Genomic DNA, 23476 nt, shown 5'->3' with positions numbered 1-23476 from the left:
CAACAGTGTTATCTCTGCTCTCGTGGGTGAAGGACATCGAAGAGGAGCTCTTATTGACCACGATATGTCTGTGAAAATGACGATGTACGATATCTTCCTGAAATTTGGCTATGCAATCCGCATTCGCTCCCAGCAAATAGATGCCTCAGGTATGTGGCAATTACTTTGAGTACAGTGGCCATCACTGATTGCTTACAGATGGCGCTCGGAAGGAGCACTATTTAGTATTTGAGCCACACTTTTCAGTTGATCATGCTCCCGAGAAGGTACCCATTCAGGGATGGAAGGGGCCAAATCATCGAGGATGGGTAGATTCACAAGTGTTCAGAACATGTATCATTGCAGTCACCCAAGCCATCAACAAAGCAAGACAATATGGGCAAACAGGTATATATCAAAAGGAGCTGCAGAACCAGTTTGTCCATAACTACCTGCCAGCCATGGTTCTTTGTGTCATCGAAGAAAAAGTAGGGTGGTGGGAATCCTTTTTACAATGCAAAGAAATCTCACTGTTATTGCCTTTTAGAAAGCCAATGTTGTTGTGGATCGAGCCTGGAGCAATGACCTTGTAGTGAGAATTGGTAATATCCCAGGACTCACATGCAACATTGAATATATTCTTCCTCAGCTCAAAAAGCAAGTCTAAGATTATTTTTTTCTTAAATTGATATGCACTGACAATTCTCCTAGATATGTCTGGGATTCACTATGCCCATATGTTGCGCTAGCTGACTACCTTACCACTATACTCCTCTATATCCCCAATACTGGTGCCTCCAGAGATCTTACTGACGGTATTATGAAAACAACTTCTAAGACAGTCATGGTGCAGAAGGACAATAGGAATATGACACCAAGGAAGCTCTTGTTCATGGCTGCTCTTCAGTGTCTTCTTGACACAGACACTATCACACTCTAAGCTCATCTGTATGTAATGATTTTTTCCCAGCATAGTACTACTATGTCTATTGAATAAGGAGATGTTCGCTGTTTTCAACTTTCATGCCTGCAGCTGTCATGCATGGTTTGTCCAAGATGCGTTTACAAAGCTTCTCGATTTCCCACGATTTCTGGGTTCTCATACTGACGAAAAGATCAAAGAAATTTTGGGGTATTTAGATGCGAAGTGTATGTCCACAGGGGAAAATTACAGAAAAATATACAGGCCTGATCATTCACAATAGCCTTTCAAAAAACCAGGCAATGAAATGGCAGTGTTACTTCGTTACAGAAGTCCACTTTTGTCATGCCATCTTTGACCCGTTACAAATAACATAACCTGTAGACACACCACGAGCCTGATGCGAATCCCATCCAGAAGCTCTTACCAGATGATATCTGCTGGTTTGTCCTTGCAACGAGTGAGAGATCTTTTTAGGATACAGCAATCTACGAGTACGTTAGAAACTAAGTAGGTAGGGCAATAAGTAATAAAATGCACCTCAGTCTTCACTCATATGGTGGTAAATGACTGAGGTGCAGAAAGAAAAAACGGCGGAATACACTATGGTAACGACTGTGCAAATGTACGGACCTAGTAGGCAAAAATAGAACCAAGTACAAACGGCCCGAAGCTGAGGGTGTGGACTGAACCTTTGACAGAACCCAACATGTCGAACATATCGCTCTCTTCCTTCCTTGAATGGTAGCACAGTGATGTGCTCTCCAAAAGTCAATAAGAACTTTCCAACGTCTGGTGATGATCATATTTGTGGGACAAATGTCATGATGGATGATACCATTTGGGTTTATCTGATTGAAGACACAGAGAATTGCATTGGGAGCCTCGATATCCTTTAATATCCATGTGAATTCCGATGATTTGGCTCAGACCTTGGAGACTCACTTGCTACATCATTTTATAAGTGATGCACATATCCTGCAAGCTCTATTGAATATGACGATTGGGACTAACAACTCAGCACTATTAAATGCTTCAACAGGAATAAAACATCTTCAAAAGTGACAACGGAATAGAGAACGCAAATAATGTCCAGTGAAGGAAAGACTTCCGAAGCAGAACAGAGGAACGGGAAAGCTCAATATAACCACAAAAGCAAGACCGATGGAGACCGAAATCAACGTCAGCTGTTGACCAAATCCAAATTGACGGCGCCTTAGCGTCCTAGTGACCGCAGAGGGTCAGAATCAAAAGACCGCTATGAACGATAAATGATCTCAGTGCATGAAGCTAAACAGTCAGTCATTCAGTGACCAACTGCCGAGGAAGTAGATTCGACTGGCACTTCAAAAAAGGCAGTCAATTTGGTCAATTTACATGGTGGCGGGTGGAAGTTCACTTTCGGAAACGACTGCGGGAATGTAAAATTGACGTCATGGAACAATCAACAGGATCGACGAGATCAATTGCGTTATCAAGGGGTCCAAAAACTCCAGATTTCCGTTTTCCACTCGTTCTTTTTCCGTGCAGGCTCTTGGAGTGGAGAGTTGGTATCAGAAGAAGAGGCGAAGAGCAAAGCGTCTCTATTACTGAATGAGTCATTTTACCTCACATCGACTTTCTGTATGCTGCGTAGACTGTGTTTTCCGGTGACATCGACATGCAGGATAGTCGGCATGACAATGCGCTAATGTATCTTAAAGTCATGCCCCGCGTACTCACTCGCATGGATAACCTTCAATCTCTAACTCTCCCTTCGTTTGATATCCACGTTGTGCACCATCACTCTGTCTTTGGTCTCCACCATATCAAATTTCGCGACGCACATCTCTCCGGGCAGACCGAGGCTGAACTATTCACCTGGATAGTTGGACAAACCGACATTGTCTCCTTGCGTTTTCTATCACTTCTCGATATCTCAATGATGAAGATGACTCATCTCCATCTACTCAGCTTCCCGCTACCATAATGTGTGCATGACTTCTTCTCTCAGTACCTACGACGCCCAGATGGCTATCTTTATTTCCCATGCCATCTCTGCGGCCGTTCCAGCCCACTCCTACGCTGGCTCAAAATTCGTCCACACATAGATCCATGACTCTGCTCCCTATACTGACCACCTTCTATGGTCTGCTGCACTTGTTCATCCTCCTCGCGCCCTCTCGTTGTTATGGATATCTATAGTTAGATTCCGTACCACCCTTTTTCGGAAATTACTCGTCCGTCAAAGAACATTCTTGCAGTACTATACCTTCTACATGTTTCTTTATCTTTCTTACTTAGTCTTTAACTCTCCAGAAGCCCAAAATTGTTGTTTATATACAGGGATCTATTAGTTACAAAAAAATCAACCAATTTCATTCAGAATTATCCTCACTTGAGTGAACCTAAGTTTGGAAAAGACTATGCTGAATGCATTTCTTCGATCATTCGGATCCCTTTTGGAAAAAGAACTCATACTGCATTTGATCACCAGCAAGATGTTATCACAGCGCTAATCTACGTGACTAAGTATTCTCTCGATCATAACACTCATCCTCTAATCAGCATATCTATTACCATCTCTATGCTAGTCAATGCTGGTTTTCATCTTGCGACCACACTAGTCTCTCGTACCATCCGTTCGCCACCTCAAGTTCGAGTTCAAATATGTGGATAAGCATCCCGAAGAAAAGACGCTATGCAGGGCCATTGTATCCCCCAATATCAAACAGCTCCAGATTGAGGGAGAGAAAGGAAAGGAATGTTGGCGGGCCGTCGTTCTTCAATTAATATTTCTCTGTGTCCTAATCACACATGATCCTGGGGCAAAGAAAGGGGAGTAGGAGCTCGATGAGAAGTTCCCTCTGCCTAAATGATCCACGACGCGGTCAATGTCGTCAAAGATCAGTCCGTCAGGCTATTTGATGGTGGTCAGTGAGAAAGTCCCGTGCAGGTCGTCGAGCAAACTCATGAACCCCTCTCGAGCGCATTGTGTTTCCCACGGGAGTAGAGTGACGCCGTCCACATCGACTCTCCCTGGTCCTGATCGTCTCCACGTGTCCCGATAAATGATGGTATTTTCATGAAGAGGATTCATTCTACCCAAGGAGCAGAGACTCTCGAGATCCTAACATGGAGAGCAGGACTTTCTTTTCAATGACAGTGATGACGACGAGCCGTTCTTTAGCTTCAAGAAAGCCGGTACAGACTCACTGTACTGATGAAACGTCGTTGATATGAAGGTATCGGTGTGATCGATCCATATCTTCTTCCATGGTTCTCTCTTCATTATATCACAGCAACATTCTCTGGCTTCACACCCTGTAACATTTTTTTACCATTTTCTCTACATCTGTGGATTCTCTGGCATTTTTCTTATATACCTAATTGAATTTGTCTCCTTAAAGTTGCCTCCACTCATGGCATTTAGTTCTGGAGGTCAGTTACAAACAGCTTTCCGTGGACTGAATATAGTAGCGAGATATACCCCTCTCCAGTCAAAAGAAAAATTCGGGTCAAATGACGGGAGTTATCCATCAATGCTACAAAGGGCTTGGCGGAGTTGATGCAGGACTTATCAGTGTTATCATATGAGGTGAAAGAAAAGGAAAGGGGCCAATTCGTAGACCAGGTCAGAGCATGCTGGAACATAGTGAGTCTACCCTGTGTATCCTCCTATTATTTGCCCAAAAACAATCATAGTATTCCGTGATTACTCTCCACTGACTGCATATGCACCCAAGGTTCCAAGGACGAGCCATGAAGTCAAAAACACCATCGACTACATGTAGCAAAATTTGGGTCAATATTTCAACAGAAATCAGATGGATTAGCGGAAGATGCTCCGCTTCCCATTCATGGAGAGGAATTGTTGAGTGTATGAATTCAAGGCAAGACACAAAAATCTGACATGTTGAAGCATGTTCTGTACACGCGACTCGCGGCGGGAAACATTAATGAAATAGGAGATGGACCCCCAGGGTCTTGTAACGCTATGGACCTCAGAAGTGGAATGTTGGGAAACAATGTAGGCGAATGAAGATAGACCTCCGAAGCTTGAGAGGCTCTGGGTAGCGATTTACAGGCAAGCCCCAAGGAAATGAGTGTATTTTTTGAATCTCGTGGTGGTAAAACTTTCAAGCAGTCGTTTCTGGATCTCGGCACGAAATTCCCGAAATAAACGTACACCCTCCCCCGAATGGTTAGTTTGTTTAAACTGCAGATAACAGCATCCCGAAGTGCAAGTGAATAAGTAATTGATGCAACACTACATCGAGTCCCCGCTGCGAGAGCAACCGATACCTTCTTCCGAGTCGGTAGTCAAATAAAGCCTCGGAGATGGATGCATCAGTTCTCAGTTCGTGAGGAGAGAAATTGCTGACTAGAAAATTTAAACCTGTCTTCCAAAGATTCGACCTTGTTCTGTGAGGATCAAACAAGACGGGGTGGCTTGGAGTCGTTCAAGAATATCGTCAGGCCAATGCATCTGAAGCTTCGAAGTATAATTATATATAATCCTACAAGCCCCCCCGTTTCCCAACTACCAGGAACATGGTAGGAGTCTCGACTCTGGAGTGCAATGACCCGGGAGCAACTATGACCATTAAGATAATTTTCAGACTAGCGCACGTGAAAGAAGTGCGATTACGGGTCGATGTTGCGGCTGGTAACAGCCTGAGCAATGACCCGGCCACTATCGAAGCCAGGTAGGTTGCACAAGGCGATCCCGCGACTCATTCAGTACCCCCCATGGAGAACACGAACCTCGAATATGGGCAGATGCAGTCAAGGACGGACGAATGAAAGCGGGCCCTTCTGACGTGGGTAATCCACAAAGAAAAAGCACCTTCTCTGAACGCTTGGCTCACGTGGAATGACTTGCCTAAGCAAAACGCCCCGAGCAAGGCTAAAAACTCCGCCTTCCCTGCCCCACAAAAAGGCGAGCTGATCCCACCAGTTCGGGATGCCTGCGTCCCTGAGTGCTTTTACGTCGAGCCTTCTATTGCGTCACTTTTTGGAACCACGGAACGGTCCGATACGAACTTCAGCGTTAAGCCCATGTTTCCGTAAGAGAAAGGTTGTCAATGCTGGACTGTCGGAGCACATCCAACCAATCAATCTTTTTTTTAGCAGGGAGCAGGGCATCATCGATTGTGGACTTAGCATTGCCTCCACAGAGGCCGTATGTATGTTGGGCTGCCCCCACATGATGGGATACCTAAATAAGGGCCGGATTTCTCAAGCTGCGCCACATGTGAAGGAGATTTGAACGGAACTCTTTACCTCCAAGCTGATAACTTGTTCCATAACTTGGGGATTCCACGGCGGTATTCGACTTGTAATTCATGCACCTGCAAGTCATGTCATTCATTACATGACCCTAATTGTGTGTGCTGTGAATGTGCCTGCCAATTTTGATATGGTGCTCTTCTTTCATGATGTAGCTCGATTTAAAGGCTTCATGGCTGTGATTCTGAGATTCCGAATTAATCCTTCAATGTATATATCCTAAATCAAAAGTACCCCAATTTTCGTTACCTCCATGAAGGTGAGCAATTCTTCATATCTCCGGGCCCACATCCGGAGCAATTTCTGACGAGCCAGATCAGCTTCGACGGTATGACTCAGAGTAATTATATGACTCTACAGCTGAAGCGGGAACCCATGGAGGTAAAGTCACTAGGGAAACCCTCTCCATCGTGGCGTTGACAACCTACATCAATTCAGCGTAGTTGAGACTATAAAGTGGCCACAACGTATTTTGTTTCCTTTTCGGACGACATACACATTGACGGTGTTAGAGTGGAAAGAAGATAAATCAGTGTCATAAGGATACCCATCATCGGATAAGGAAACTGTGCAAAACCGCTATCCCACAAACCGCTCCTACTGCAATGAACCCGAACGGATACCCGCTCGGATTCCCATCGATGCTAACGGACCACAACTGCAATCATCGTTAATCCCTCCCTGCATATAACGAGAGGCCGAAAGGCACCTACGTAACCACCCAACACCGGACCAAAACACCTCGCAAGACTGACAATACTCTGCGCCACCCCGTTAGCATAGCTAACCGCTTCGGGCGGAGACACTAGTAAAGCCATCATAAGAGTACGCACAGGAATAGACAAACCATCATCACTCACTATAATTCAAAAGGATCGCCACCGAAGTGAACGCAAAAGTCACCCCGCAAAACCTTACAGCTCTACAATCACAAACGGGTCAACTCAAAATTCCAAGTAAAGAACAGAAAGAACACACGTGCTAACAGCAAGCGCTGAGAGAAACATTACATGCCCTGGTTAGAAATCACAAGCCTCATAAAAAAGACAAAGAAACTAACCAGCCATCAATACAAAACCGCCATCGTTATCTGCACTGGCAAAAGGTGCACGATACAATACCACCGTCAGATACGATGGTATAAACAGAAACGAACCCAGCCGGAACATGGCTAGATGGGAAAGCCTTCCCCGAGGGGGCCTAAGACGAGTCGTCAGCCCAAGAAGGCCATAAATAAATCTGACAGCAAGACATGCCCAAGGTTCCTATACACACAAAAAATAAATCTTTCCGCTTACAAGAGCAAAAAAAAAAAAGGTGCGCACGGATACAAATAAAACTGGTACACAATCTGAAAGATACACATTATGGCAACTAACAAAAAAAAGACGGTCAGCACCACATCCCACCCTGTCAAACGGAGGCTTCTCAACTGATTTGCGCAAATCCACCGGCGCTCAGATTGAGTCCACCGGAATCATAATCTCTAAAAAGCAAATGTTCAGCGACGCAAGTCAAGGGCACACAAAAAACTAGACATACGTCACAAGATAGGACATAAACAGCTGATCGTGAGTCGTTGTATGCAGTGCCAGCAGTCCATACTGCAGAATAATCATGCCCGGCAACTTTGACCACATCGAAGGAGGCTGTTCAAGCTCGACCTGCGACTTGCGCGCCTCCATAATCGTCGTGAGTGCTTCGGTATTAGACATCAGCGTGTCAGAACGGAATAACAGGGATGGCGCCACTGGCGCGGGCGATGACTCGATACCGGTGTTGGCATATATCGAGGGCATCCCCCTCGACACCGTATCCACCGACGGAGTAAGCGAAGCTTGCCGAAGAAGCCTTGTCTGCGGATACGGAGGAGCACTGAGCGGCACAGGTCGAATAGTAGGCGTGCCGCCCCCGTTCTGCAGTGAAATTGAGCTGTGAGAAAACGGAGATGCTGTGTTACTTCTGGAATATCGGCATCCCCGGGATGCATCCATAGAATCGTCATCAGACAAATCGTCGTCCGTCTGATCTCTGTCATCGTTATCCGCATTAATCGCCGCCGCGACCCAAAGATCGGCAATGTTGTTGACGGTGTTTTCGTTGGCCATAACCATACGGTGGGCGATGCTGACATCGCTGCTTCGCCTTCGTCGGATGTTCGAGGAAGGTAGAACAGAACTCGTCGTGCTTCCCCGCCTTGTTTTGATACTCTGACTGTATCTGCTGGTAAACGTACCATACCCAGGAGTTCGGCTCGCCTTTGAGAGCGTGTTTGTCCTGAGTATCGGTAATGCGGCGGAGAGAGAGGGTCCGGACTTCGGTCCAGTACTATTATCTGCATCCTGTCCACGCGCTGACAAGTAGCCAGATAGCTTTTGTGTCAGAGTCTTGCTCAAAGATCCAGTGAATGTGCGAGGAAATGCGTCGTCGTCTGCATTGGGACTGGCTGTAAACGACTCTTCCTCTGGGATAGGAGAAGGTATGTCTCCGTTTTTCTCAGGTTCCGAAAGTGCGCCGGTCGTTGCGGGACCTCCGTCTCGCCCGAGAAAGCAGGCCAAGATCGATCCTGAACCAGAGGTTAAATAAAGTTCAAGAAAAGAACACCAATCATACCGACGAATGTGATGGATGCAGCAACAGCGCATGGCAGCAAGTACGGGTATAGAGCGAAAATAGATCCGGAGCCGAAAACTTCTGGCCACTTTGTGGCGGGACTCTCAACTATACGAAAAATAAAAAGAACCATAAATCATACGATCAGAGCGCCGTAACTAAATGACTGACAGAACCCGCCAACGATGGCACCAGCGACACCTCCGAATCCCCAACAGAACCTGAAAAGTTGTTCAATACGATGTTAGAAGATCCAACAGGAACTACATACCCCAAGATTGCATAAGCCCTGCCTGAGTTGCTTTCGTCAGTAATAGATGCCACTGCACCTCTTGCAACTCCGACAGCGCCACCGAATATACCTTGCAACAACCGTACAGTCATGGCTTGCTCGATATTTTTGCACAGTCCAAAGACAGCACATGTGATGGAGCCCCCGAGCAGACATACGATCAAGACGATACGGCATCCGTACTTGTCAGCTAGAGTGGCCTAAGAAAGGGAGGACGGTTAGTGGGGTTGCAATCAAATAGGAGGAGTCTTACCCAAAGAAGCGAAGTCGCGAACTGCGTCAAGAAGAAGACCGATACTGTTGAGACGCATCAGACGGCCAGACTGGCCGATAGGTCGATGGAATACCTAGTATGCCGGTCCAGAACGCGACCTCCGCGTCGTCCGCTAAAACGCCAAAATCTATACTCCTGCTTGAGTGCGACTCGAAGACAAGAACGACGACACCGACCTTTAACCATGAACAGCAAAAATGGTGTTGAGACGTTCGCCAACAGGAATTCTCCTAGCATCGTCTGTGATACTTCTTATCAGAGAGAATGGAGACCAGAAGTAGGAATCGACGTACAATTGATAGAACAATAATGGAAAGAATTGGCAATGACGTGGAGTAGACATCTGAAGACGGAAGTACTGTGGGCACTGCCATCCTCTCCATTTGCTCCTCGTTTCCATCCTCCCTCCACCGTGAAGAACGACATTCGTCTCGGTCGCCATTGAGCAGGCGGCTCATGGCCCGACGAAAAGAGGCTCCTTCGAGGTCTTGTCGGGAGGTCTCGTTTCCGCCGTGGTTCATCGACTCTTCATCACCAACAGGTCTGAGATACGGAGAGCTCATCATAGGAGTCGGAAAAGACGACGAGAACAGTTGCCGTGGCTCCTTTTTAGCATCACTGATAGAAAAAGGGATTACACCACTCTACTCGGGCATCGAAGCACAAATCACTCACCGTTATCTACAATTGATGGGCTGGCAAAATTCACGCAGGTGCTTGTTGTACAGCATGCCACGCTTAGAACAAAGAGCCGTCGATGGAAAGGTTCCGGAATTCAAAAGATGTGGTGCGAGAGCCGGATATGAAGATTGACCTGGGACTGCGATATGATAGCAACGAAGAAAACCATCCTACGTTGTCCGAGAACTTTTTTTTTTTCCTCTTCGACGCGTCCGATATTCGAGGCCTGTCACATCAAGGCCGACGACTTCGTATCTGCTGTACGGTGGGAGTGTCTAGGGCGCGCAAGACGATACTGCACTGTCTATATAGAGCTTCTGGGCAACGCCATCGAGGAAAGTGTCATTTGAACATTTCTACACATGGAAGAGTACACAGAACTCTGCCAAAAAGACGTAAAGAAATCAACGCAAGCCAGACAAAAATAACCTGACGCACATGCCATTTTCAGTACCATAGAGTTCTCCTGGCTTTGAGCCTTCTATCTGCGATCAAAGAGAGCAATTGAGGCCCTGAATTCCCATAAAGCGACTGGATAGAGGACACCGGATCTTCTTCGAAGTCGGAAGTTCTGTCGGAACAGATAGAGCTTGCCAGCGCCGAACAAATGTTGCATATGGATGTCCGCTTGTACTACCGGAGTGACCACGGACCAGGCAAGCATAACGCCTAAAATCGGCTGGTTAGCAAGCCCGCAAGAGACGGTGGAAACAGGCGTACAGTGATCCAGCTACAGGCAGATAATCGCGAAGGCTGACTTCTCCGTGCGATCTAGTTGAGCATTTCGGTACCCCGTTAGTCCGGTCCCTATTATTGTATACTTCCAAGACGGTGAGAGTAATAATAGCCGGTGCAAGATAAGGACGCTTCGATGCCATGGATATGAGGTGGTGGGAGTAAGAGGAAGAGATGTAATCTTTGTTTATTTGGTCGCGGCACGCACGTCGACCCTAACCCTCATTCATCCCCACGCCTGTACTAATACTATTATTCCCTTTCATTTTCCTCAGCGGCTGCTCAAGCACTTTCTGTCTACGCTGAGCTATCGCAGCCAGACCTATGGGGAACGCTCTTATCGCGTCTCCGACTTTCGGAAAGAACATTATGGCACAGCGATACTTGCACTTTCCCAGCAAGTCGGCTATGGATGGGCTGTCGATAAGGACACCGGGTGCGTTCGCTTCTTCTCTTCGATGGCTCCTTCTTTTCTCATTGATTTTCGCCAGAAGAGCTGGGTATTTGCACCTTTGCGGATTACGAGTGCGGCGCTGCCTTCGTCGACGAGTCCAGTGAGCGCCATTTTCTTCTGTCAAGAAAAGTTTAGACCGATCTTTTGCCAGGGCGACTATCATTGCTTGTTTTGAATACACTTCAGCCTTTTTGATAGTACCCGTGGCCGCAGCCATGGTGGTGGTGCGGTGTTGCTCTTTCATCCTATCTCTTGCAGATTGTCCATACACGCCTTCGTTTCTCGATATCCAATCCGCCTTGACGCACGTTGACGATGAAAGGGGGTCATATTCCCTCGTGCGTCGTCAGCTCACTTATTTGTAGGCTGATTCTCACCCGTTTTGAGCTGGCTATACGCGCAATAGACGGACCGTCTCGTCTCGCTCCCAGGTAGTCAGCGGATGACAGATGGAAATCCGCCCTAGACCATACTGATACTGAGGTATTCTTAGAGCATTGGCCCTGCATCCATGTCCTCGCTTTCTCCACTGGTGCGTACTTTAGTATCGAACCTTCCGGATCCTTACCTTTAGCATCTTTACTAGTCAGATGAAACGTGAATCGTTAATGTCGCACTGGCCTTGACCATACCGATTCCTACTGTGTACGGTCTATGCTTTGGTACCCTATTCTCGGAATCATGGAATATTCATCTTGTAGATGTCTCGTATGTTGATTCACTACGATAGTCTTTCTTTTTTTCCCCCCCCTCATGTCTCAATTGTAGCCTCTCACCAATTCCATGTTTGAAACTTGGTGAAGCATGAGAATTCCATCTGTCAACTTTCACGACATTTGGTCTAGAATGCTATGCATCTTTAAGCATCGTACGGCTTGGTATGCTAAGTTTACAAAGGAGGAGCTACGTACTGCCTTCGGGACCGTAGGTTTCACTTGATCGTTGTGCTCAAAGATAGACTTGGCTCACTCTGGTGTACAGGCTAATACGACGCCTGCCACTGTATCTCCCTCTGTTCTCCGTCTCACACAATCAATCGTTCATTTGTGTGTGCTTCGTCGGCACTAGTGGAGATGTCTATGTTTCGATCGTACACAGACAAAGTTGTTTTTTTTCTGGTACAGCGTGATTTTTCTGTTAAGGGGTTCCCCTACTTAAACATTGCTGCGCGGGTGGAAATTATCTTTCTCGCTCCCATTCACCCACACATCCCTATCTGATGGTTTCTCCATTTGCTCTCCTCTCTTCGGTTGCCGGTGTCGCTTATGCTCAATACACTTCTAACTATCTACCGAGCAACGCTCCCGCAACATCCGCAGAGGGCCAGGCTGGTACCAACCAGTGCGGCACAAGAAACGACCAAAAGTCGAACTGTCAAAATGCCTACAGTAAGTGGCCTTTACAGTCATCTAACAGGCGCACGCTAACGTTCCCGGCAGTTAATGGTATCCAGGACTTGTAAGTTGCCTTGATAGCTGGCTTACATCCCCGTCTTAATCTCATGCAGCTGCCTCTGGGGTCCCCCTGACCTGGGCCCGAACTCCACCGTTGGAGAGACTGAGGTATGTTCAGCGAAATTTGAGTCACCTGCGGCTTAGGCTTATTCAACTCGTGTAGCGTTTCGAAGTTTCTTGGTGTCTTCAGGCGAATATTCTTCATGTCACGTATTTACGTCGATTTCTTATCTTCTCGTAGCAAGGCTATGGTACTCGCACGATCCCGGACGGCACTATCACCGGCGCTCATTTCGTCAAGACGCCCGACTTTGTGAGTCAAAGCGAAAGACGAGCAACCGTGTACTGAATCCTTACATCTCTCGCAGGTCCAAGTCACAGGCGTTGGACTTTTAACAAAGATAAATATCCCAGGTGGCGACCTTGGAGCAGAGCTGGATCCCCACGGAACAGATGGAAATGGTACGCGTCCAGTCAAAGCGTCTTCGGATTTTTCTGACGGCGATTTATTTAGGTAACCCAGTTGGAGGTCTAGTCTTTTCATCAGCGTTCGGAGCTCTCCAGCAAATACACGACTGGACGGTAGACCATAGTTCCACTACTACCGGGTTGTATGTGCTGATCGAAATTGCAGAGCTTCATAGGTTCCGACCAATTCTGCTTCCGGGCATGTAACCCTGAAAGGCCCAACGGTGCAGTGTGGTGTGGGTATCCCTTCCACCTCAGGCTTTTTCCATTCCTCACTCTTGTGGCAGGCCAACACATATACGACGTAATGGGTTGTGCATGGAACATGCCTGCTAATTACGACCCCGGACTATTCGAATCGTGCCAGGGTGAGAGTGGCGAGGTACGTTCACGTTTGGATATCTCTTCCGATCCATATCTATATAACTGTCCCTAGCCTATGGGCGTTTACGATGGGTTGACCTGGTTGCAAGGACAGGCCTGGACGCCTGCTGCCCACCCCATGCCTCCCTCCTCGCTGTGCACCACCGTCACATCTCCAGGCGGCACCCCCACTACAAGTACTACCCCTCCTTCTACAATCATATCGGTAAGTCCTAAAGTGCATGCAAGTGGGATATAGCTTACCGTTTCTGTGATCAGCCACCATCATCCATTCCGGCAGTCCCAACAAGTCGATCATCACGTGTGCAGGTTACAGCTTTCTTGACTGCCACCACATCGGTAAGTCCTGAAGTGCATGCAAGTGGGATATAGCTCACCGTTTCTGTGATTAGCCACCATCATCCGTCCGAAAAAGTGGATCGTCACGAGGGCAGGCTACCGATTTCTCGGAGGAGTTCTCTGGCGCGCTTTCTAATCGGTCCGTGCATGGATGGCGTAGATATGTGTTTTCGGCTGGACTTGCTTTGATAACCTCTTACGTTGGTGCTGTCCTGTTATAATACGGTGTTCGCGTTCTTTTGTTCATTATTGGTTTGTTTCGAAAATTGATACTTTTCCTCTTTTGTTCGGGATCGTATTCGTAAGAACATTTGGTTGGTTGGATGTGACCGCGTCTTTACTTTATTTGTAATTATCTGCTGTGTCTACATATTGAAGTAAGAGCTCTTCATTCTCATCGGGAAATGTAGTTCTTTCGCGGTTTTTTGATCTTTTTTAAAAAATTCCACTGTTCTATTATTATGCTAATCTATGATTTCTGCCATCGTCCGACTTGGGTTAGCAGCTTCGCTGCACGATGAAGATGACGAGCGACGTACCCGCCTTCTTCTAAACCTTTCGCCAAACAATCAATACAAGGCGTGGTAACCGAATCGAACATACCGCACAGACGAACTCTCCGCTGAGGAGCTATTTACGCAGCCGACTATATTGCGTCGAAAGCTGGTGACTTATGAGACTTTTCTGGCTGGTTATCATCATCTTCGGAGTCTTTTCGCTGTGTAAATTCTTAGAGAGTCGGAAGGCTAGATAGATACCTCTGCTTACCGGGAGCTGCAGGATCTTCGCCTTTATTTTGTATTGTTCTGTGTTAATAAAACTCTGTCTACTCAAACGAAAGACACACTCTACCTGATCACTCGGGTTTCGCCGTGGCGGCCAATTTTTCTGTCCTCGTGGTGGTGGCTGGCCTCTTGGGTCATGAGAGCCCATTCTGCGACATATCATGCTCTCCAAAATTACGACAATTGTTTCCCGCGTTCGCCGGCAGAGACGCCTCAGAATGGTTCCACCCAGAGATGCCTGCAGAGGGTAGTGAAAGCCATATATATATATATGTTAACAGGCAGGGATTGGCCAATAAGTATACCGTACGAGAGAACTCGAGAAGCCATTGAAGCAGCCGACTATCCTGTGTCTAGATCCATGATAAAGGGAGTTGTGATAATTGAATGGGATCGAAAATCATCGCCACATCAAGGCGCGTCTAGAACTTCTAATCATCATGACAGGGAACACACTATTCTCTGTGCTCGGATACACTTTCTCTTGTTAGGGCATGGGCTGTGTTAAAGTGAGCCACAGCACTATCCCTTGGAGGTGAAGAAGAACCAGAGCCGTCTGAGTAACACATTCCACCGAACCGAGGTGTGGAGGCTGACATCGGGGCTGTGAGTCCATTTATAAAGACGCTAGCCAAATGAAAAGAAAAGGAAAGAAAAAGAGAACGGGAGAAATTTGTCCTCGATCGGGAAGGTGCTCCCTCCTTCCGCCCTGGGGGCCAGGTTCGGATGCGAAAGATCCAATTTGAACCAGCTTGAAAAAGGCTATTTATGGGTGGACGACCTGCACGAGGCGGATAAATGTTGTGGCAAATCGGATGGGGGGAGAAGCTATTAATGATCGGCACGGTGACGAGAAGTAATTATGTAGTGACCCATGAGCCAAGCCTATGGCTCTATAACGGTGGATAGATATGTATAAAGTTTTCGATGGTAGTATGTAACAAAGTCTAAGGGGGGCCCGAGAAGAATTCGTGCACTCGTTACACAGATATCTCATTTATGGGAATGGGACATTGGAGCCTTGAGGAGGGATTGAGGATAAGATTTACGCGAAGGTTGGAGCGATGACAGAAACTTTGATGGATTGATCTTGAAGGAGCAGAGCCACAAAACTATGTGGCTCAATGGTCTAGTAGTATGATTCGCGCTTCGGGGTGACTAATCCTGTGCTTATGCTAGCATTATGTGCGAGGTCCCGGGTTCAACTCCCGGTTGAGCCCTCAATCCTTTTGCTTTGATATTTTTCTTGTATTTTTCCAAAAATGCGCCCAGACTTTGCATATCGCACCCGATGGTTCAAGGAACCAGGGAAGACTGATTGAATGTTGAGCTTTGATCACGCTTTCAGTATATGCTATTCCTTTCAGACCTGAACCGGACCCTCGGTCGACCTCCAATAAGTGTAGATATATTCTTATTTGGGCGATATAGCTGGGCTCTGCGACGTTACGATCCCCTGGAAGATAAGTGACATGGCATTCATTGCTTGCTTTCCCTTGTAATCTGTGCAACCGTTTATCATCTCTTCTCCGAGATATACCGTGACTTTAAAACATCTTTCGACACGATACCGCGGCCGTACCGTTGGTCTGTCGAAGCCCATCCCTAAATCTTCATCGCTGGTATGTTACCATATTTTATCCGATTTTCGCTTTTGCTGAATCAATAAAATTCCCTCTTCATTAGAGGCGAGCTCTGAATGTCGGATCTGCAGCGGTTTCTATTCGAAATTGATGCCGGTGCTTCGAGATCTGCACCCGTAGCATGTCAACTTGCATATCAGAGATCGCTCTGGGCTTTGAAGCATTACATCTCTGCCGGCTCCCAAAAAAGAAAAAAGAAAAGCTTTTCGCAGCCTAGCTTCATATAGATCATATTCTCCCTCCAAATCAAGTACGACATTTCCTTTATCTCTTGCCATATTTCACCTGTGAACTTTGTCACGGCGGTAAACAGCACATTGTTTGAGGGATCTCTTTTTGAACTACTCCCTCCGCCCCCCGCGGTTCCAGACCAGTCCACGATCAGGGTTTCCCTTGATACGGGTAAGTGAACCGCTCAGGGATTAAAATATCTTCTTACGGGTCGGTGCCGGGTCCAGGTACTCAGCAAGGTTCCAGAGAAGGTACTTTGTTTTGTGATCGACTTCAAGTGTGATCGACTATTTATTGTGTGAGCAGCCCCTCTACCCAACAGTGCTGTGGGTGCTCATCTGAAACGCGAAACTTTATTGACTTTGACTGCTGCGTAGGTATTTCGCATGAAGCCAGGGGGTAATGGAAGCTGAACTGAGTAATCCTCTTCGTCCCAGAAAGGAACATTATCGACTGGAGTGATGCTACTGTTGCTCCTGATTAAAAACCCTGTAAACCCTGGCTGATGTGTTTGTAGTTTACCCCTCACCGCTCGTATCTCTCTCTCCTTATCTTCGAGTTGGTGAAATGACGCAACCTCAAAATGATGCATATACCTATCCGAGGTTCGTAGCATGATTGCCTGAATTGTACAAAGGCCGCGGTAGCGACTGACGACAACTGCCAGGTAATGAATATATGATGGAAGTCAATGGCAACGTGGCCAGGCTCTCGGGAGAGAAAGACCTCAGAGGATGTGTGGCGTATACGCGACCATCATCGTGAGCAACTATGATCATCACAGAGAAAAATTTTTTCTCTTCTGGAACTCCAGTTTCTGAGTTCGTTACATGATGTAATTTTAACAAGTTACTGGACCAGTGATACGATCAAGGTGGGCGCACTGGACTTAGTAGCGTCGTCACTCGGGGTTAACACCCCGCATGATATGTTAATAATAAGGCAGTAATCTACGTCGTCGGACGACGCCCGCTAACTAAAAACAACAATTCACACGTTTCAAACTTTAGCGAAATGAATGGTACCCTTTAAGCTACGCTATATACTGCCAACGGTTGAGGCACGACGGCGGTGATAACGGAGGACCTGATGCATTCTTACTTGTATCAGAATGATCCTTCCCCACATTAGATCACTTTTGAGGCTATCGATGATGGTCCCTGCGACACCCTGCTGGTGGCTGTATGAGGGGCTTGGTCTGGTTCTAGTAAGCATCTTCCGCCGAGTGCTGGACGGATGCAATGCCTCGCACCAACTGCCAGCCTAACCAGACGGCCCGTCGACGCAGGACGGTAGTAACAGAAGACCACTGGACCAATGTTAAGAGAAAATAGCCGATACAAGAACGCTCGTAGTGTCATGGAAATATATACGCTAGGCATATGTTCACCCTCCCGAATCAACTTCTCTAATACAGTCGGCGAGCAATGTGGGGCCCTCCCCCATCAAATGAACTCCAGGTGCCGGAACCACATACCCCCAGCTTGCAATCTTCGTTCTAAACAAAATCAACCATCACCTCCCGCACTTTCGACCGTAGAAAAATGACATACGCGCTACTTCTTGAACCACCAACCGAACCTTGCTTCGCAGGGTGGGCAGCCTATCCTCCACGAACGCAGATCCATGTTGTGGGGCCACTGTTACTGTATAGTCATCGTAATCGCGGCACGCATATGGCTCACACGAGTGGGAATTACGGCTCGGACGACTGAGACCGTGGAGGTTTACGTTCACCTCGCGTAATGAGGCTCCCGACGTACGGGCGTCCAGCTGAGCCCATAGCAACGCCTTCTCAGACACATCGGGGCTGACCAGTTCGAGCGTGAGCGTTTCGATCGTGGGATTGAGCGGGATGGAGCCTATCCAGGCCAGGTTCGTAACTTGGTGGCCGATACTTATATATACGGATTTGAGGCGCCTGTGGTCGTCCATGCACAAGGGCGCGGCGATGTCCCCTTGTTTCAAGGCGTTAGCGGATTAGATTAGATAGATGTGGGGGATCTGGTGCATTACCGTTGTGGTTCACGAAAAAATCGAGATGCTCGAGTGTATCACGGGTGCTCGCTACGAGCCGTGCGAGGGAATTATGACGGTTTGAGGTGATAGAAAGCTCGCGGAGGCAGTCTATCCTCAATGGAGAGAACTCGTGCAGTATGAATCTGGATATGAGACCTAGGTCATCTTCAACGAGTCGAAGCGACTCAAGACAGAGATGACGGCCATCGTATTTGGCCCGGAGCCTTTCGATATTTATGTCCCTCGAGAATATCGTGATGTAGTTGAGCGATAAATGCCTGACAGTGGGGCTGCATTCATATAAAATACGCGCAATGCCTTCAAAACTGGAGAAAGTGAGATTATCGAGATCAAGAGACGTCAGTGACGGCGATCGAAACGTCTCGAGGAAAGATGTGAGAGGAGTTTCGTTCGCATCCCAAGATAAGGAGCCCCGATGACTGGAAATAGATACACGTTGCAGATTTCGGAGTAAATTAAGAATGAAGGGGAATCTAACTTTCTCCCTATGAACTAGATAGCCTGGAGTGCCCTCTAGGCCATCCTGTATGCTAAGGAACTTGACAAGGGGGGCAACGGGGAAGAAGTCTTCCCGAAGGAGGTTGTACAACGATTGGCATGTAAACTTGCTACCAACAAAGCAGTTAGGCAACGGCGCGTCAATGCCAGATTGGAAGATTATGACGTGGGAGTAAAGGTGCTTGCGACTGGAAGGCAGGAACGAACGAGCCACCAGAGAACATTCTCTCAGGGCTAGGATATTATCCTGCATACGATCGATAATCTCGTCGATAAGTTCCTGTGGCAGAGGTGGTTGCATGGTAGGGAAAGAGATGATGACTTTTGATGGGGGCCGGGCCGCGGCAGGCCAAAGGCAAATTGAGGTCACGAGGACAGGACGGACCCAGTGATCAAGCGGCCCCAGTGTCCAGCGTGAGTACGAGGACCCACATATTTGCCAATTAACCGAGAAAATTTAGAAGAAAGCTTCGACATCTAGCCTGCCATCATCGTTTTTTTAGAAAAACATACTTGCGAGGAAGCGCAGATAAACGCCGAGTACAGGTTCTTAAAGAATCATTAATCATTAATCAAGATGTGGAATCACCAACAACTTCCTCTCCAACTGAATACCTTTCTCCGTTCCCCGAAACTCGAGTACGGTTTCCTGTCGAAAAAAAACACATTAAGTTGGTACATACGTACGTACCTGTACACCGACATCGCCTATTTCGCCAACAACCCCCGACTCGGAGAGAAGCCAGCCTCGCCCCCCGGTTGATCAGAGTGGGAAAAACAAAGGAGCACCCCATCCGAAGCCACCAGTACCGGAAGCTTTTGAGAATCAACGCCGGATCCCTCGGCTCGTCGCGTCACAGGGTTCAACGGTTCGGAGAAGCAATCAGGTCCCGGAAATATATGACGCGAAACAGGGTCCGATTTATGTATGCATGCACGTGAATGAAAAAAAACGGAAGGTGGGAATCAACACGTGTAGATGCATGTATGTGTTCGTGTTCGTGTTCGTGGGCCGCCACTCAGAAACTCCCCCCCCCAACCCAATGTGCCAGTTGGAGGGGGGGGAACAACATGTAATGCTTACTCGACTGCAGTTAGGGATTTGACATGAGAATGAACGAAACACTAGTTCCCTTGGGCGGCCCCGCGTCCGACAGATTCGGACAGTATGATATTGAGATCACGGATATAGTGGAGTTGAATCGACAAGCAGATGGTAGAAGCGCCCTCGCGGAAGAAGCAGGTGCCTTTGGCTTGTATAATAAAGAAGGACAAGTAGGAGAGATCGGCCCGAATTCGTTCTATTATCGGTATATGGCTAACCTTCAACAGAGGGAGGGAGAAGCATCACCTCAGCGTCTGTCCACTGGTTCATTTATTGGTGTGTTCTAGGCCACGCGTAACACATCCTTCTCCATACTAGCCTCTTGATATTAGTACGTGCTTTTCCTTTTGTGACGAACATCAGCGAGGTAATTAACGTATCCGACTCAAGGGAACAAAAAAAAAAAAATAACATACCAGTGCTGCGAGGTCTGGAAAGCTGCTCACTCCATCACGTGTCAACCTCGGCCTCCTATCATGCTGTGGGGGGGGAAGAACCAATCTTGCTGCCTCTGCCGCCGCAAGAGAGGTTTCACCGCCCTCCGTTACGACAAAACTCGGCTTTACCTGCGTGCGTGAGACCAGATGACGAATATTCGATTGTATGCCCGTGCATCAAAACACATGTGAGGTCTCTAATCAGCACGAACCAACCAGTGCACCATCGAGCTTCTTCGAAGCTAGAAGAGTGTTGTTGGGAAACACCGTACATCTCAACGTGAGAAGATATTCGCACTGCTGGGTCCTCTCTTCCGTCTCTGAAACTTACAACGCCGACCTCGGTTCCAGGAACGTGGAAATCGGTGCATAAAATACATAATAATGTTGTATTGCACTAAACCATCTCTGATTGATGTGTTAAACCTCAACATGCACTCACATCTTTTTTTCTTTATCTCTCTCTCAGTTTAGAATACAACACACATGTGGTGGAATATGTGAGGGCTTATTTTATATGTGCCGACCCCGAGCGCCGCGTGGGAAACGGGGGAGGCGGTGGATAAGTGCGCCCGACCGTGACCACCATCAATCACACTGATGTCAATCCAGGCATTGCCAAATAACTTTTTGGTTTCCGCCTCTGTAGTATACGAATCTGATGTTCTCCGCCACGTACCACGGCGTCCGAGCGTTTTTTTCCTTCGAGATGCAAAAGAACAATCCGAACGTAACGAGAGGGGGAGGGGGGGACGAATACCAAAGCCAGTGCGGTATCCCCGACCATCAATGGGCGGCACCTATCGTAGGCCAGATCCTGTCCCTCGGATATACCCCGTCGGGTCTCGGCCTCACAGTGAACCGCAGCAACCCTCCAGTCAATTTCATCGTTTGGTTGATGCACCGTCAAAACTCCGTCGTGCCTCGCGCGTATGTTACGTCTCCTGATTAGCATGCAGGAATGCTGTGGTGGATGCATATGACGAGTCGGCTGGCGCACAGGGGTTAACGCTGTGATAGCAGTGGGATTGTACGTATCTTGTGGAGACACCGAGGGAGAACCTTGAGTGCTCTCGGATCAAGGAAACGCTAAGAGATAACACCTTGCTGCAAAGTTGACTGCGAAAAGAGATGGTTGTCAAAGATGGAGCAGGCGTTCGTTGTTACCGGTAAAGGAAATGGGGTAGACAAATCCTAGACACCAATACAAGGTCGAAGATAGCGGCATATAACCAGGTTAAGAGGCAAGGAAGAGGCGTCCCAAGGGCATGACTTCTTCAAAGAAACGGTATTTTCGAAAGCACTGAGCACCTGCTCCGTCGCAGATTGAGCTGCAGATGTCGCCACGACCTAGAACCTCGCCTTCGCATCATGGGTACCACCACAATTGATGAATCTGCCACAAAGAAGCGGAAGGCCATTCGCGGGTAATCCGAAAGCCAATTAGAGAAAGACATGAGGAGAGAGAGAAGGATGAAATTCCAAAAAAAAAAAAAGATTAGAGGGGTGTTGGTGGTGGGCGACGACGTGGTGGCGTGTTGTAATTTAAATGCCTCCCATTTTGGGACGAGCAGGCACCATTCGTGGGCGGTTTGGGCGGACAGGTTTCAGGATTCGAGCCCAGAGAAATATGCCAATCGGTTTTGTTCGAACCGTTTACTATATACCACAGTACAATTACACAACTATATAGACAGGACCCGTAAGTAGTAGATAGAGGACGAGATAGTAGAAAGCTCAGCATGTCGACGGTGTTGATACATTTAATAACTGCGAGTGATCAACGCAAAGTGGGAGCTGGTGGGAGGGGTAGGGGGAATAATAAGTTACTCTGGCCAGCGGGTTCTAAGCTAGGTCTGCTGGACCAAACCACCTTTCAAGCCACCCTTCCACGCTCCATGCCCAAGGCTCACCTCCTGCTGATAATACGGCTGTGGCTGGTGGATATAGTGCCTCTCCGCCACACCCAGCGAATCGCGCCGCCCGCCCTGTATGGGCGCCAACACCGGGGGCGGACTCTCGTACCGGTACTCCGCCTGGTCGTACACCGCAGGATACGACGCGGGCGTCGGCGGGCCCGAGCTGTTGCTCTCGGGCGAGGGAGGCGAGATATGGGATATGGAATGCCGCGAGGACGCCGAGGAGGCGACCTCGTAGTACTGCGTCGGCGGGGAGGGCGTCGTGTGGACGTAGGTGTACCCAGAGCCAGGCTGCTCCTGGTAGGTGGACGTACTGGTGCGATATGAGTACGTGGTCGACGTCGGCGTGGGCGGCATGGAAAGGTGGGAGTAGGGCGAGTCGGGGGAGGCGGGCTCGGGGGAGCGCAGCGCCGTCGCGGGGAGCGTCGCTTGCGTCAGGGGCGGTGGGGAGTCGGGCGGGGACTGCGATTGGTGGCTGTAGAGCCTCGCGGGCTCGAGGGCGGGGGGCGGCGACAAACCGCGTTTGGTGGGGCTGTTCATGACGCGTGAGATGACTGAGCGCGCCGAGTTGCGTCGTGACCCTGGGGACAGGTGGATACGATAACTTTGGATGAGGCCCGTCAGTGGCGGTGTGGTGGTGGGAGATGGATTAGCTAATTGGAACTCACTGCTGTTGGAGGTTGTCCTGCCTCGAACACCTCGTCTCACAGCCTGGGAACGGACACTTGTGGTTCCGCTCGCCAGTGTGGACTCGCGAATGTCGTGCAAGATGGCCGCTCGTCGTAAACGCGCGGTCACAGGTACCACATATATGCTTCTTCTTAGCGCCAGCAGTCGTTCCCTGCGCAGTCGACGACATTCCAGCCAGAGTCAAAGTTGTAGTTGTCGTCGTCGTTGTCGTCGTCGTCGTCGAATGAGCGACCTTGGTGGGTTCTGCTCGGGGCATGTTATA

General features: G+C 48.2%; 9 protein-coding genes and 1 non-coding gene across 10 annotated transcripts; 5 read left to right on the top strand and 5 right to left on the bottom strand.

The window, feature by feature from the left end:
• Nucleotides 1-64: 64 nt before the first annotated feature.
• On the top strand, nt 65-2991 carry BT62DRAFT_1004656 (uncharacterized protein; the record flags this gene model as incomplete). Its single annotated transcript, XM_043177057.1, has 4 exons — nt 65-149; nt 199-266; nt 2538-2796; nt 2855-2991. The coding sequence occupies 4 exons, from the start codon at nt 65-67 to the stop codon at nt 2989-2991; spliced, it is 549 nt and encodes a 182-aa protein (XP_043041383.1).
• Nucleotides 2992-5479: 2488 nt separating this feature from the next.
• Nucleotides 5480-6152, top strand: BT62DRAFT_1075194 (uncharacterized protein; the record flags this gene model as incomplete). Its single annotated transcript, XM_043179097.1, has 4 exons — nt 5480-5589; nt 5625-5703; nt 5771-5949; nt 6014-6152. The coding sequence occupies 4 exons, from the start codon at nt 5480-5482 to the stop codon at nt 6150-6152; spliced, it is 507 nt and encodes a 168-aa protein (XP_043041382.1).
• Nucleotides 6153-6722: 570 nt separating this feature from the next.
• BT62DRAFT_891458 (major facilitator superfamily MFS-1) lies at nt 6723-9734 on the bottom strand (the record flags this gene model as incomplete). The annotated part of the gene is made up of 15 exons (XM_043183070.1): nt 6723-6830; nt 6886-6977; nt 7033-7092; nt 7149-7166; nt 7233-7372; nt 7498-7546; nt 7606-7658; nt 7715-8738; nt 8786-8893; nt 8957-9006; nt 9057-9277; nt 9331-9374; nt 9425-9478; nt 9528-9591; nt 9645-9734. The coding sequence occupies 15 exons, from the start codon at nt 9732-9734 to the stop codon at nt 6723-6725; spliced, it is 2175 nt and encodes a 724-aa protein (XP_043041381.1).
• Nucleotides 9735-12440: 2706 nt separating this feature from the next.
• On the top strand, nt 12441-14262 carry BT62DRAFT_1075191 (uncharacterized protein; the record flags this gene model as incomplete). Its single annotated transcript, XM_043179096.1, has 12 exons — nt 12441-12609; nt 12661-12679; nt 12729-12783; nt 12839-12865; nt 12917-12988; nt 13044-13137; nt 13190-13257; nt 13310-13379; nt 13431-13525; nt 13580-13732; nt 13786-13866; nt 13920-14262. The coding sequence occupies 12 exons, from the start codon at nt 12441-12443 to the stop codon at nt 14085-14087; spliced, it is 1071 nt and encodes a 356-aa protein (XP_043041380.1). The 3' UTR covers nt 14088-14262.
• Nucleotides 14263-14344: 82 nt separating this feature from the next.
• Nucleotides 14345-15147, bottom strand: BT62DRAFT_930917 (uncharacterized protein). Its single transcript, XM_043186035.1, has 3 exons — nt 14719-15147; nt 14635-14655; nt 14345-14584 (listed from the first exon to the last, which is right to left on the bottom strand). Exons 1-3 carry the CDS (start codon nt 14797-14799, stop codon nt 14513-14515), a joined length of 174 nt encoding a protein of 57 aa, XP_043041379.1. The 5' UTR covers nt 14800-15147; the 3' UTR covers nt 14345-14512.
• A 622-nt stretch (nt 15148-15769) lies between these two features.
• BT62DRAFT_t63 lies at nt 15770-15871 on the top strand. Its single transcript has one exon. It is a non-coding gene; the product is annotated as a tRNA-Pro (tRNA).
• A 2414-nt stretch (nt 15872-18285) lies between these two features.
• Nucleotides 18286-19500, bottom strand: BT62DRAFT_796945 (uncharacterized protein). The gene has a single exon (XM_043182325.1). The coding sequence runs from the start codon at nt 19362-19364 to the stop codon at nt 18498-18500; it is 867 nt and encodes a 288-aa protein (XP_043041378.1). The 5' UTR covers nt 19365-19500; the 3' UTR covers nt 18286-18497.
• A 140-nt stretch (nt 19501-19640) lies between these two features.
• Nucleotides 19641-20455, top strand: BT62DRAFT_1004649 (uncharacterized protein; the record flags this gene model as incomplete). Its single annotated transcript, XM_043177056.1, has 4 exons — nt 19641-19821; nt 19871-19989; nt 20043-20108; nt 20162-20455. 4 exons carry the CDS (start codon nt 19641-19643, stop codon nt 20453-20455), a joined length of 660 nt encoding a protein of 219 aa, XP_043041377.1.
• A 1850-nt stretch (nt 20456-22305) lies between these two features.
• On the bottom strand, nt 22306-23316 carry BT62DRAFT_930912 (uncharacterized protein). Its single transcript, XM_043186034.1, has one exon. It carries the CDS (start codon nt 23062-23064, stop codon nt 22456-22458), a length of 609 nt encoding a protein of 202 aa, XP_043041376.1. The 5' UTR covers nt 23065-23316; the 3' UTR covers nt 22306-22455.
• BT62DRAFT_891564 (uncharacterized protein) lies at nt 23189-23383 on the bottom strand (the record flags this gene model as incomplete). Its single annotated transcript, XM_043183077.1, has 1 exon — nt 23189-23383. One exon carries the CDS (start codon nt 23381-23383, stop codon nt 23189-23191), a length of 195 nt encoding a protein of 64 aa, XP_043041375.1.
• Between the last annotated feature and the right edge of the window lie 93 nt (nt 23384-23476).

Source organism: Guyanagaster necrorhizus (assembly GCF_019112545.1).
Source record: "Guyanagaster necrorhizus MCA 3950 unplaced genomic scaffold BT62scaffold_9, whole genome shotgun sequence".
Classification (NCBI taxonomy): domain Eukaryota; kingdom Fungi; phylum Basidiomycota; class Agaricomycetes; order Agaricales; family Physalacriaceae; genus Guyanagaster; species Guyanagaster necrorhizus.
This window is presented reverse-complemented; position numbering and strand designations above follow the sequence as displayed.